General features: G+C 33.6%; 1 protein-coding gene across 1 annotated transcript; it reads left to right on the forward strand.

Annotated features, from left to right (window-relative positions):
* The first annotated feature begins 293 nt into the window (after positions 1-293).
* LOC137958344 (inositol transporter 1-like) lies at positions 294-4,296 on the forward strand. Its single transcript, XM_068805312.1, has 6 exons — positions 294-1,090; positions 1,333-1,403; positions 1,483-1,818; positions 2,561-2,668; positions 3,079-3,264; positions 3,503-4,296. The coding sequence occupies exons 1-6, from the start codon at positions 949-951 to the stop codon at positions 4,187-4,189; spliced, it is 1,530 nt and encodes a 509-aa protein (XP_068661413.1). The 5' UTR covers positions 294-948; the 3' UTR covers positions 4,190-4,296.
* The last annotated feature ends 10,728 nt before the right edge of the window (positions 4,297-15,024 follow it).

A 15,024-nucleotide genomic window follows, 5' to 3' on the forward strand; every position in this document is an offset into this window, starting at 1 on the left:
TGTCCTTGTTCAAAGAATTAGTCATCGCTCCTCCACATACTCCAATCAAATTTCTCGCTTTGCAGAAATGGTGTTAAGAATTAACACATTTTTTCGCTGCAAAAAATGTTATGATTTCTCTTTTCACTAAAATAACTTTGGGTTTCCGTCTTCTTGTGGGATTAGTACATTGTGGTATTATCCGTGCCGTCGTCCTCGTCGGTCACTGTCCTTATCCGCCTTGAAATTTTCTCTACCAGGACCTTTTATCTTTTGGCATTTCTGAGAATACACCGTTCCAGTCTTCTGCAGAAGTCTTTTTCTGTTTTATATTTCCCTCCGCAGCTTCATTAGTCACAACTATTTTTTTTCAAATTGATCAGAATTCGTCTCCTCTAAGTTTTCCAGATTTGCACTATTTCAGTCGCCCGTTCATTTTTGTGCCTTTCATTTTTCATTGCGGGAATTGGTCGGATACTTCAGTTAAAGGTTCAATCGTACTGAAGTAGGTTTTCTTATTGTCGTCTCTGCTGCTCGTAGTGTTGATTCCACTGGTTTAAGAAAATTGGGTTCCGCTTGCTTCTTGTTTCGTAATTAAAATCTCGTTGTCTATGGTCTGAAGCTGAGCTTTCTTACGGAGAGGTCTTCTCTGCTGAAAGCAATTACAGAGAGGCTGTTATCTTTTTCGATTCATCCAATTACTTTGGTCGAATTTCTGCTTCACGAATTGGAGGCTCGAACTGAAACCGGAAGGCTTTCTTCCCGGAGAATATATTTCGGTATGATTTGAGAGAGCCATTGGAGTCCGAAGCGGAGGTTGCAAGAATCCAGAACATCTTCTTGTAACTGGATGATTTTGTGTCTTTAGGGCTCTTGAATCTCTTAGAATTTTTGGAAGCTGCCTTGGACGTTCCCTCTCTCCCCCCCACCCGTTGAAGATTTTTCAGCAAGTGATTGAGCTTCTAAAAAATGACGATCCTCTCTGTTCCCGGGAGCTCCGGGTTGTTGGACGCTAGCCCTGAGAGAAAGTTAACATACTTCAGCAACCGTTACGTCCTTGGCTTGACTTTAACTGCTGGGATAGGTGGCTTGCTATTTGGGTATGATACAGGTAATGACTCTTTTGTCTAAATAAATTTCATTTGACAATTTCTCCAATTTCTGATTCTCATGTTTAAAAATAAAACGTCTCTTGTACATTTTTTTATCCAAATGTTCTTCCTTGTTCCTCTCTTCTTGCATGTGCAGAGTTTTATTCTTTCCTGCTTATTGTGTTACTAACCTCATTTCTCCCTGGATTGAGTTGATTGGTGAGTACGTGACAGTTTAATATGTTGAATTTATTGTTCTCAGGTGTCATATCTGGAGCACTTTTGTATATCCGTGATGACTTTAAGGTGGTTAATGACAGTGAGTTCCTACAGGTACTTCACTATATTGCTGAATCTCCGATTACTTGGTCGCATGGGTGACAGATTAAGCATGCAAACCTTGCACTTGCAGGAAACAATTGTCAGTATGGCTGTGGTGGGAGCTATTATTGGGGCTGCAGCGGGGGGTTGGCTAAATGATGCTTATGGACGTAAAAAAGCCACCATGCTTGCTGATGTGGTCTTCACTGTTGGGTCTATTATCATGGCGGTTGCCCCAGATCCATATTTTCTTATATTTGGAAGACTCTTGATTGGCTTGGGTGTGGGGGTCGCATCTGTTACAGCACCTGTATATATTGCTGAAGCATCTCCATCTGAAATAAGGGGAGGGCTTGTGAGCACAAATGTGCTTATGATAACTAGTGGACAGTTTCTTTCCTACCTTGTAAATCTTGCCTTCACAGAGGTCAGCTTTCTCTCTCTGCTCCCAGCTTATGCTGTGGTTGTCTAAAAGCCTTGAGAGATAGAAAGGGGGTGGGGAGAGAGGAAGAGAAAAAGATGTTATTTAAACATTTCATAACAGGTTTAGTACGTCTGTCTGACATTTCGGTTTCCATGTTCGTGGAAAGGGATCTAATTATATAAATGAAAGTATGTGCAGTTCAATAATTTCTAAAAGCTTGGGTCATTTCACATTTTTCACTTGTCGTTGTGATAGTTGATGGTTTCATTTCAACATTTTGTTATGATCAAACAAGTCTCTGAGTTATGGTGCTGTTTTCTCATCAAACAGCTTTATAGATAAAATAGCTTTCTTATTTCCCGTGGGATATCAATCTTAAGATTCCTATGAATTTGCATGTAGTTTTCCTTGATCTTGAACATGAATTAATTGTATATTTTAGTTGTTTAAAATGTTCACTGCTGCTATTATAGCTTTGTTAAGCAGAAGCCTGAAACCTTAGCCCAATTAGTCGCGTCCCTTTTCAAAATCTTATCATGTTGTGTTACATGGATAATCCAATGGGTGCATTTAGAATACCCTTGCTGAAGGCATTTTTTCCGGTTCATTCTAGCACCTGACAAATAGAGATAGAGCGTACTCATTTTACGTTAGGACATTTGATATGACCTGAATTTATGGTCTTCTACTTCATTTCTTTTCCTTCCTTTTTTGGTGTGAGACATTTAACTTATAACTTGAACAGGTCCCTGGAACATGGCGCTGGATGCTTGGAGTTTCTGGTGTGCCAGCTGTTATCCAGTTCTGTTTAATGCTGTTCTTGCCTGAGTCACCTCGCTGGCTTTATTTGAAAGTGGGATTCTTCTCTTCCCCTTTTGAATTCAATTTAATTTTATTAAATTAGGGACCTTGCTCATTACATTATAAGGATCCGCATCAATCAAGCTAAGCTGCTCCTGTAGTGCTCCTTCAACTATCTTCCTCTCTGTTTGTGCTCGGTGTAAAATGTTTTTAAGCAAACAATTTCAAATTTTCACTGAGATGTTATTATCAATTTCTTCTATCCACTGTTACTATAGTGAAATTGTGTCCTTGGCCCTAGAATATGTTGAGCTTAGTATGTAATCAAATCACTAAATGAAGTTGTCATTATTTTTGGGTCAATTTTGCAAAATTTTACTCTGGCAAAAATGGAGAATGTGTTATCAACATCATGAACACTATGAACCCGTTCTTATATCGAGAAAGGAATGTCATTTGTAGGGTGACAAGTCCAAAGCTGTTGCAGTTCTTGCCAAGATCTTTGAGCCTGACCGTCTGGAAGAGGAGGTAGACCAACTTTCTGTCATTGCAGAGGAAGAGTTCCATTCGAAGAAGAGACTCAGATTTTGGGATGTGTTTAAGATCAAAGAAATAAGGCTTGCATTTTTGGCTGGAGCTGGACTTCAGGTAATTTCATATTAAGAAGGATGTTTGTAGATATGATGAATTTTATGAGAAGTTCAAATAATTTTCTTTCTTCTCTTTTTCTCCCTGTCGGTAGCCTGTGACTGCTTTATGTCTCTTTTATGAATTTAAGGAACTTCCGTTAATTGGACATCTAGTTGTCATTTTGGAAGATGATGGAAATGGACTGTTGATTGTCTAATGTTCATAAGATTATTCTTACTGTTTCATGTTTGTGCAGGCGTTTCAGCAGTTCACTGGTATCAATACAGTCATGTATTATAGCCCCACCATTGTACAAATGGCTGGTTTTAGTTCCAACCAGCTTGCCTTGCTCCTTTCCCTGATAGTTGCCGCGATAAATGCAGCTGGAACTGTGGCCGGAATCTACCTGATTGATCGTTTTGGGAGGAGGCGTTTGGCACTGACCAGTCTAACCGGTGTGATCCTATCTCTGGGCATCCTTTCTGGAGCTTTCTTCTTACAAACATTCAATACTATGTCTGGCCTTTGTAGTACCCATGATCTCCAAGACGAGTGCAAGGCTGGTGCTTTTGGGTGGTTTGCAGTTGGGGGCTTAGCCTTATATATTGCATTTTTCTCACCAGGCATGGGCCCTGTCCCTTGGGCTGTGAACTCGGAGATTTACCCAGAGGCATACCGTGGAGTTTGTGGGGGTATGTCTGCCACAGTGAATTGGATCTCGAACCTTATTGTGGCTCAAACGTTTTTGTCAATAGCTGCAGCCGTAGGGACTGCTGCAACTTTTCTGATACTTGCCGGAGTGGGTGTATTGGCCTTTGCTTTCGTTGTGGCCTTTGTGCCTGAAACTAAAGGGTTGAGCTTTGATCAGGTTGAGAGGCTGTGGAAGGAGAGAGCATGGGGAAACGTTAATGGTTCACAAAGCCTTCTTGAGAGTGGAGTCTAACTGTTCTTTGCTATCATGAACAAAAACAACTGTTGGGGGCAACAGCTGGTGTGCGTTTTCTTCAATTGCTCCGAAAGCTCTATAGATATCTTTCTGTTCATTGTCTACTGCTTTGGTCGGCTGGGGTGATTTTCTTAAGCCCTCAACGCCGTTTCTTCTGAAAATGTTATAATGAGAGAGAGGTGTTGAATGTATCATCAAATGCCCATTCTTGTAAATGGCAAACGTCTGTAAAGACTATATGGAGAAACTCATATAGGTTTTGCTTAAATCAAGAAGCATACCTATAACACAAAAACAATTGTTGATTAAAAATGCATCAATTGCCTTTCACGGGTCTGTAGCAATTGCATGTGTTCATGCTTTGGTACTAAAGCATTTGGGTGGTTTACTAAAATTTCACATGTGACCAAATGAGCACCCATGTAAATATGCTTATGTGCTAGGCACATGAAATGAGATGTTACACATTTTTAACCAATATAATAAGTGAAAGTAAAAGTGAATTACTTAGGGGGGGTTAGTCCACAATGAACTTCAATTGAAATGAAGAATTGAATTGAACTTAAATGAATTGATTCAACTTCAACTTATCCTTGAGTGATAGTGTAGACGAGTTCAAGTGCATTGGAAGACAGATTCCAATGTTAGTGCCCCCAAATGAAAAGTATGATATAAACAAGAAAATGAGTAACCTTTTATAATATACTTAAATAGAACATATACCTAAATAGATAATTAACCAAAATAAACATGGTTACTACACTTATAAGTGATTTAACGTGTAGTATTAAAATATGTTAATATCCTAAAAACGAAAAAATTATATTATATTACTTAATGATTATTGTTTATTATAAATTAATACAATGACTAGAATAAATGATTAAAAATTAATAAAAAAAGTAAAAAATAACAGAAGCGCATATAATAAATAAATAAATAATTTTGTAATAACATAAGAAATATTTTAACATTAAAACTCACTAATTTAATATAATAATAATAAATAAATATATTTATCAATAACATAATATATATTTTTATGTATTAATAATTAATAATATATTGTCACAAAATTTAAAACCATTGGTTTAATTAATAATAGCGATGGGATAATTAAACCAAAACAATTTATCAAATATTTATTTTAAATATATTTTAATTATGACTATTAAATCACTAATTTAATATAGTAATTATAGAATAAATATATTAAATAAATAAAAAAATAATTATTTTATAGCGGAGGCGGCGCTCCGACGGTACGCCGAGAGTGAGAAGAGAGGGAGGCCGACGACATGGGGGGGGGGGGGGGGGTTGGAGAGGGAGGAGAGAGAGCGAAGACGAGAGGAAGAAGATGGGGCGAAAAAAATCACCGGGAGACGAAGGCCGAGGGAGAGGGAGAGGAGAATAGCGAATGACGATAAATTTTTTCCTTTCGGGGTGGGGGGGAGAAGCAACGCGCGTCGCGCGAGGAAAGTGGTTGATTATCAAAATAGGTATGAATCAACTTTCCTTCGTTTTTGCCTGAGCGAATGAAATGGTGTAATCTCATTTCAATTCAATTTTTTCTACACTAACGTCATTATTTGATGAACAAGGGGAATTCATTCCACTTCATTGTGGACTAACCCCTCCTTAGTGTAAGTGAAATGAATGCACCGAAAAACACTTTCCTGTGTTAGTTCCCAAAATGAAAAATGTAGTATAAACAAGAGAATGAGTTACTTTTGATAATATACCTAAATAAATCATATACCTAAATTGATAATTAACCTAAAAAACATGGTTACTACCCTAATAAGTAATTTAATGTAATATTCAAATATTTTAATATAATAATTAGTTAAATAAGATATTTCATTGATAAATTAAGATAGATTACAGTTTAGTATAAATTAATATAATAATTACATATAAAAATTAACTAGTGCACTAATTAATTAAAAAAATAAATAAAAAGTAAACAAAAATAATAGTAATGAATATAATAAATAAAGTATATTATTTTATTAATAACATAAGATATCTTTTTACATATTATAAATTAATAATATATTTCTAAAAAATAAAAAACCATTAGTTTAATTAATTATAAAAAATTATAACATTAAACAAAAATACGTGATCAAATGTTTACTTTAAAAATATTTTAATTATCCTTCTTAAATCACTAATTTAATATAGTAATAAAAAAACTACAATAATAAATATACATATTATTTTATTAATAATATAATATATATTTTTACGTAGTATAAATTAATAATATATTTTCAAAAAATAAAAAATACTAGTTTAATTAATGATAAAATAGAATAATTAAAAAAATGCTTGATAATGAACCGAATTACATGTAAAAGTTCACAATTCACAATATAAAAGCAAACGTTTAGCTAACATGTTTGTGACTTTAATACAAAAAACATCAAGTTAGTACATGTGAAAGACAACATACATGTTCAAAATTAGTAAGATACAATAATCAATAATCATTCCACATGTGAGTCGTTAAGCCATCTCGGTATGATGCTCTTACGGATTGTAATCCACACTCCCTCAAAATATTTGTTAATTGGTTGTCATCATCTACAAGACCATCACTGTCATCGCTATCTTGATCATAATTTACACCTAAGACCTCACCATCTCTTCCACTAAGCTCATCACTCGAATCAACCTCTTTCGTTTCAAAGGTATCCCAGTAATCCTTTGTACGTATATAATTATGTAACATACAACAAGTAATTACAATTTTTTTCTGGATCTCAAAAGTAAATGGAGGAGCGTATTTTAATATTTGAAATTGAGTTTTTAAAACATCAAAAGTACACTCAATAGTATTCCTCAAAGATGAGTGCCTTCGGTTGAATAATTCTTTATCATTTCTGGGAAGATTATCTCCAAATTCTTGCAAATGATAATGAATGCCTCGATATGGAGCCAAAAATCATAGAAGATTTGCATAACCAACATCGATTAAATAATATTTACCTACAATAAAAGATATATTCTACATAAATTAATTGAATGTAATAAAAAAATACTACATAAAAATAAATTATTTACCTTCATATACACAAAGTTTATCTGGTCGAGTCAATGCTAACTTCAGTACACGTGAATTAGTTGTTGATCTATCCCATCCAGCCAGTACATAAGTGAATTGCATGTCAAATGTACATGCTGCCGTTACATTTTATGAGAGAAATCTTGTTCCAAAATCTTTGTTGTTGCTAAAGTGGGATATTTGCTTTGATATGAGTTCCATCAATAGCCCCAATACAATCCTAATGATACAATTTCAATTAATACAGACACATATTTAATATGAACCTAAAATTATTCACCAGAGGACTAGTGATGTTATCTTAAAATACAGATAAAACATGAGATTGTTTAAAATCTTTGAGTGAGTGCATTCTGAAGGTCGTTTGATATAATCAGAGTAAAGTTTGACAACAACATCCAACACCTTATTGAAGTATATACTTATGGTCTAATTCGATCTATCAAACATCTCTGATGTGACACTATATGATTATTTTTTACCAACAGTGAGGAGAAAATATGCAAATTGTTCTTCCACCGAGATGGTCCTTGTGGCTAATAAGAATCCTCTATTCTTTAATATGTCAGTCAATTTGTGAAAGATAATTTGATTAATCCTATAAACTTTCTGAAATTTAATAGGTGATTTTTCTAATGCCTTTTGCAAATATAATGGAACACCAATCCCATAAGAACATGATACATGTTTACTGCAATGGAATAAATAGTATCTTGATGTGGAAAACATAATTGTGGTGAAGGCAAATATAATGACAATCTTTTATTTTTTTGTAATATCATCTATGGATACCTGCAAACATAATCACAATCGAAAAACCACGACCTATATCAACCTAAAAGACATAAACACAAACACACCCCTACCTTCAAGCATAATCTATCTTCAATCACAACTCTACACAACCACAATCACAACAATAAAACCACAACGTGTATCAACCCAAATATATAAACACAAACATTTGCATGTCTTCAATCACAACTTATCTTCAATCACACCTCTACACAACCACAAATACACCTTTATCTTTAATCACAACTCTACACAATCATAATCACAACCAGAACACCACGGCATGTATCAACCCAAATACATAAATACAAACATACCCATATCTTCAATCACACTTCTACACAACCACAAACACCCCCTATCTCCAATTACAACCTATCTTCAATCACATCACATCTTCAATTAATTCCCCAACTCCTATGAGACATATTCATCCACATCTATTTTTATCAACATCCACACATCCTATCTTCATTCACAACCCTCCACAACTATATTCATCCTCATCCATATTCACCATATCCATATTCATCCACACAACCATATTCATTCACACATCTTATCATCATTCACAATCTTACACAACCATATTCATCCACACAATCACAACACAATAATAATTCAAAAATATAATGACATTTATAACACAACAATAATTGCCCAAGTCTTACAATGTCATAATTAAAAAAAAACATCATTAATACAAACTAGTTGCCCCAATGTCAATAGTTTACTTAAAATTCATTACAATTCATGATAATTAAAATCAAGTCATTCACGTCGTTCTTCCATTATCATCCTAACGACCATATCCTTCTTATTTGTCGTGTCCAACCACTGAGAAGCATGATATTTCCAGAAGGGCTTCGTACCATGATAGTTTGGTATTCACATCTTTAGGTTGGAAGACCTCTATAAATGATTCAGCAATACTGTTCATCACGTCAATGAATCTGCAAGTGTCATCAATGGATATTTGGGATCCCTTTCTACGGCGAGTTGAAGGTGACTCTTGAAATTTTCTATTCCACTAATATCTTTTATTTTTCATAGAAATCATAAATAATTTAACCTTTTCATGGACAATTTTCATTCTCACCAATAAGAAAAATTTTACATTAACTTACAAGCAACTTTTGAATTCCAACTTTTCTTCTTAAATAACCAGGAAGTAGGATTGATCACTAATGTCAGATTATAAATAAGTTATCTTTACATTTTTTGTATTTCATACTTGGAAAGGATATTTTACTTAATTAACTACTCATGTATAAATAGCATAATAGCATTGATTTAAAGATGAGAAATACAATGCAAAATTCTTTCATTGGCATGGTATTAGAGCCATTTCAGTAGACTTTGTTTTGTTGGGTTTTTAAAAATTTAACTCAAATAGGTCAAATCACTATTGAATGAATTTTTTATAAGTTACAATAAGTTAACTTGTTGTAAATGGCCTTCATTCTCTTGGTCATAGATATGGTTGCAGAGAGATTATGAATCATTTTTGTCTTTTTGCACTCAGATTTTCTACTTTCTTTCGTGTTTCCTCACTAAAATTATTTGCTTGACACTCTTTTCATGAGATTCATCTTTAATTTGCATATCTAAATATGATCAACTATCAAATTATTGCATCCATTCTAATCTTTTTCCCTTTTGTCATTTTTTCTCCTAAACTCTTCTCAGCGATCTCTCTTCATTTTGTAGTTTTGGATTTTGTTTCATATTTGGTTTGGTGTTTCTCATCTACATTTATTTTATTTTTGTGGGTCAACAAATTTCAACAAAAAATCATCACTTACGATAATATTTCCTCTTTGATTCGGTTCGTCTTGACATTAGTTTTCTTTTAAACTTGTGTTGACGCTTCATTGTTCTTGGATTTGTTGTTTGTGTTGAGTGAATCCATCCATTTTACCATCATGGTTAATTAATAACCTCCTTCACTTTAATTTAAGTTGATTCGTTGTGGAATTGATATAATTATGGTTCATGATTTTGGTTGCCTTGGACTAAAACTACAATTGCTTTGTGGATTGGTGTTCTACTATTGTTGTTGAGGACAAAAGTTATCCTTGTTGAGGACAACTTAACTTGTGGGTATTATGCTTGGATTGATCATATGTGGGTTTATCAGTCAACCCTCTTTTATTTTGTTCTCATCATTTTTGCTTAATTTGATTGCTAAATTTTATTAATGGCCTTCACCACTGAGCTTATTTAACCAATACCCATACAAATGGATGAAATAAAGTATACACATTGGCTATCTATTTGTGGGAAATGTTCTAAAGGCTAGATAATTAATGTGTGAAAATATGTTACAAGGGAGAAGAGATCCAATTAAACAAATGTTATTTCTCAATCCCATATTTCAAAAGCTATGAGTGGGAGATAACTAATTACAAGGCTCTTTCTTGGCTTTGCGAAAGCTACTTGGTAAATATCAAACTGCAAAAAAATTTTGGTCTGACCTTCAAATGAAGTTTTCACTACTTTTTCCTGTAAGTATAAACTAGAGATGGATATTCGTTCTTATGTCAAGGTAAATATTAATCTATCATTGAATTCCAATTCAAATATGTCATTTTTGTGGCATCAATTGGTTGTTATGGATCATAAGTTTGACATTGAAAATATTACTAGAATGTTTAGCAATACATAGATGAAACTTACCTATAGCATTACAAGATGAATTTAAATTTATTCTTACTTCCTTGTTTATAGAAGCCCAATTCCATATGTTGTTAATGTCTTATTAGAAGTATTATCCAAGAAATCCATAAAATAGCAAGTTATCATATACGCCATCTTACTATAGAGGTTGGGATTGTTCTTATAGTTGTTCCTACTATTTAGTCATCCTTTATTACTCAACGTCAGTTTTCTACTTCAAACAGTAAACAAGATGCTTCACAACATATGTCAAAAGTCCAATATAATTATTGCAAGGAATTTGGGCGCATGAAGTGTACATATGATGCTCTCAAGAACAAGAAATCCTTGGCTAAGCCATCTCCCTCTTGTGCTTGTTGCTTCTATTTCTTCTAATAGTACCTCTCGACTAGGTTGAGCAACATGTTATCACTCTTTCTACAAATGATATTTAAGACATGATTAATAAACCCCTAGCAGGTCTTGGCAATAGTTCTTCTTCCTATATTTTGTCTTGTGCTTCAAGTAATCATTCTTCTATTATTAACTTTGGTGCATCCAATCACGTCTTTTGTTCATTCTATATTTTGTTCTACTAGCATTCCTCTTCCCTCCATTTATACAACTAATGACTCTACTCTCCGAATTGTTAAAGTTAGGTCTATTCAAACTCCTATAATATTTGCATTTTGTCGATTAGCCAACTTGTGATCTTGGTTTTTATGTTATTTTTTTATTATCTGGTTTTTTAGTGAAGGACCCTTCATCAGGGAATGTTATTGGGACATGTTGTAAAGTTAGGAGGTTGTTCGAGCTCGAGACTTTACAGAGTCTTCTTCTGCTATTTTATCCTTTCGCTTTGGTATATCTATTAGTATCTCCTCAAATATTTTTTCTTTTGCATAAATGTTTAGGTCATGTATCTGTCTATTGTCTTCATTGTTTTGATTCATCCAAGCCACTTGGATCAATTTCTTATAGGGAATAGAATTGTATGAGTTGTAGACTTACTAAACAATTCGCATTATCATTTAGTAGATATGATCTAAATTTTATTAGTCATTTTTATATATTTTAATATTTGAGGACCTGCTCCTGTCCTAGCCATGGGTGATTCGTGTTATTATGTGATATTTGTCAATGGTTATAGTCGATATATTTGGATTTATTCTTATGTTCTCAATCTAATTGCTTTGATGCATATGTAGTTTTTTTCCACCATGACCCACACCCAATTTTTGACCTCCATTAAAATATTTCATTCTGATTCGGGTAGTGAATATGTACCACATCAATGGTACACTATCCCAATTGTCGTATTCCCACTCACCACAATAAAATAGCGTATTTTACTAATTTCATCTTCCGTCCTCCAATCCTTTTAGGGGAAAAGTGTTTTTATTTCTATAACGTGATTAATTATCAGTGTCACATGGATTGACTCATTTTGAACGTCTTTATGGTGTTGCATCCAATTGTTTTGACCTTCGTCTTGTGGGTCAACTTGCTTTGTTTTTTCTTCCAGTGCAAGAATGTGAGAAAATACAGTCCAAATCTGCTATATATGTGAGTGCAAGCTCCACAACCTTCAATTTCTCTATCCCTTGATGTCTCTCTGCCTGATGCTTCCACTCAAGATTTTTGCTTCTTCAGATGATCTCCCAGCTACTAATTCCTTGCTTGAATCAAGGTCTCACAATTTGACAAGGGGCCATCAAATACTTATTTTTCTTCTCTTGATTCTCTCCATGAACCTCGTCTATAGCAAGGCTTCTTCTTATCTTCTTTGGTAATAAGCAGTGGCAAACTAATTGGAAGCCTTACATAAGGCTCACATAAGGGAACTTGTTAATCTTCCACATAATTAGTTTGTGATAGGGTGTAAGTGGGTGTACAAAATTAAGATTAAATTTGATGGTTCGATTGACTGATATAAAACATTTCTTGTTGCAAAAGGGTAATTCTCAAGAATTGATATTGATTATGAAAACAATTGTGCTCTTGTAGCTTGCCTCACTTTTATTTGTATCCTGATTACTCTTACTTCCATTTGTTAATGGAGTATTTTTCAAATGGATGTATAAAATGCTTTTTTGAATGGTGATCTTTTTGAAAAGGTCTACCCGAAGCCCTATATTGGTTTTCTCACGCTAAGGGCCAAATTTGTAGGTTTATGACATGCTTTATATGGTTTAAAATGAGCTCTTCATGCTTGGTTTTCCAAATTTAGTTCAACAATTCTAAAATTTGGTTATACTCAAAACCTTCATGATCCACCCTCTTTACTAGAAGGACATTTTAAGGAATTGTGTTAATATTACTTTGCATTGTGACATTGTCAGTGATGATTTAGTTGGAATTTAGGAATTAAAAGTTTATCTCACTCTTTGTTTTGAGATAAAAGTGTTGGTCTCGAGATCTTAATTCAATTGGATAATTTTGATGATAATAAACACTCAAACTTCTAATGATATGTAATAAGTATGTTGTGTTGCTTAAGAAGCCATTAAAGGAATTTTTTTGTAGCATATTCGTTCGAGTGGCAAGAAAATGTCTAAATTGTCCCATACATCAAAAGAAACAAGTAACTCATGTCAAGAAGCACATTATCCAAATGGCTTAGCAATATTGTTTGCCTGAAGAAGAGAAAAAAGAATCATTTTAACAAGAGAAGGATGTAAGCCAAGCTAGAAAAGGCAAGAAGAGTAAAGCAGGTAAAACAAGACGATCAAATGAGATGTCAATGGTTGAAGGACTCAAGTTCATGCAAAAAAGTCGGGCCTTAAAGTGAAAGGACAAAAAGGTAGTTAGCATATAGTGAAAAAGGAAGAAAATGAATCGACCCTATGGAAGGATTTGAATACACACATGGATTCGAACCCATCAGGGAGTAGATTCAAATGCTAGGAAGAATGGAAAGAAAGAAGGATCTAAACCCAAGTATTACGTGTCGAACCCTTAAGGCAATTAGAAAAGTGAAAGGAGTCGAACCCTAATTACAAAAACTTTTGGAGTTAAAAGTGGATTGGACCCCTATATTGAAGAAGCACCTGTAAGAGTCACACCCATGGGTGGATTTGACCCCATCAGGGTGAAAAACAATTAAAGGATAGAAAGCCTAGTTACAAAAAAAATTGGCACAATGATGCATTTGATGGGAAAGTCATATCGTTAGAAGGAACAGATTCAAACCTAGGGCTATGAATTTGAACCCTTGCTATAAAAAGTTCATTTTTTTTTAATGTTAGAAGTAGATTCAAATGGTTGTAGCTCTTCAAAATTTGAAAGTAACTCACCAAATTTCATTATATATAGATATATTTCACAATTTTTGGACTATTTTGCATATGTTTTTGTAAATGCTAAAAATAGCCTTATCCATTCATAAAGACTAGTTTTTTAAAACATTTGGGAATCGTGCTATTTAGCCCAAACTGACTCCAATCAAACTCTCTCTTTCCTCGAGTGAAAACAAAGTCTCTCAATCCTCACACTCGTTTTGAGAAGTTTTAGCATGATTCAAGCCTAGAAGTGAAGCACAATTTGAAAGCTTTCTTTATTGAGCTAAGTATTTCAATGTTAATCTTTTAAATCTTAATTAAACACTTAAAACTTAGTTTGTTGAATTTGTGTCATGCATTTTTAACATCTTATTTGATCCAACCATTATACTGTAAGTAGTAGTGACATTGACTACCTCTCGAAATCTTATAAGCAACCTTCTTTTTTTTTTAACTCATATCTTATATGCTTATTTACTGATTTATTAGGGGTTTTTGAATGGGGATTTTTACAAAACATTGAGATTTTGGGGATAAGATTTCAAATTTATGTATTTACATCCTCATACTTTGAAATAGATTGATTATACTTGGTTGAGTACATTGAACTAGAGTTATAACACTTTGAAATAATTATTTTAAGCTCATATTAATATTCACGGGCTATACTTCGAAATCAAATATTACATTGAGTTGTTTTGTGTGTAATGTGCAACTTGAAAAACAAATCCCATATTAGGCCCAAAATTTCATATTAAGTCACCTTGAGGTGCATGTATTTTCAAATCAAGTCATTGGGAACTATATATATTGTCTTAACTTTAAAATCTAGTCACTAATGACAATTTTATATTGCTGATTTTATTGAGTAGGGACTTGGATTGTTATGCCTATTTGTTTGAGCTTAAATTTTAAAATAATATACTGAGAAACAAATTACAATATATTATAAGCAAGTAATTCTTTCACTTTGGGTCAAGCTTTGAGTAGGTAAGACCTTTAATTCCCCCAAAGAATTTGAGAGAAGC

This window comes from Aristolochia californica, unplaced genomic scaffold (assembly GCF_029961685.1).
Source record: "Aristolochia californica isolate CCGP_79_NKW_82.1479 unplaced genomic scaffold, dmAriCali1.0.hap1 SCAF_1, whole genome shotgun sequence".
NCBI lineage: Eukaryota > Viridiplantae > Streptophyta > Magnoliopsida > Piperales > Aristolochiaceae > Aristolochia > Aristolochia californica.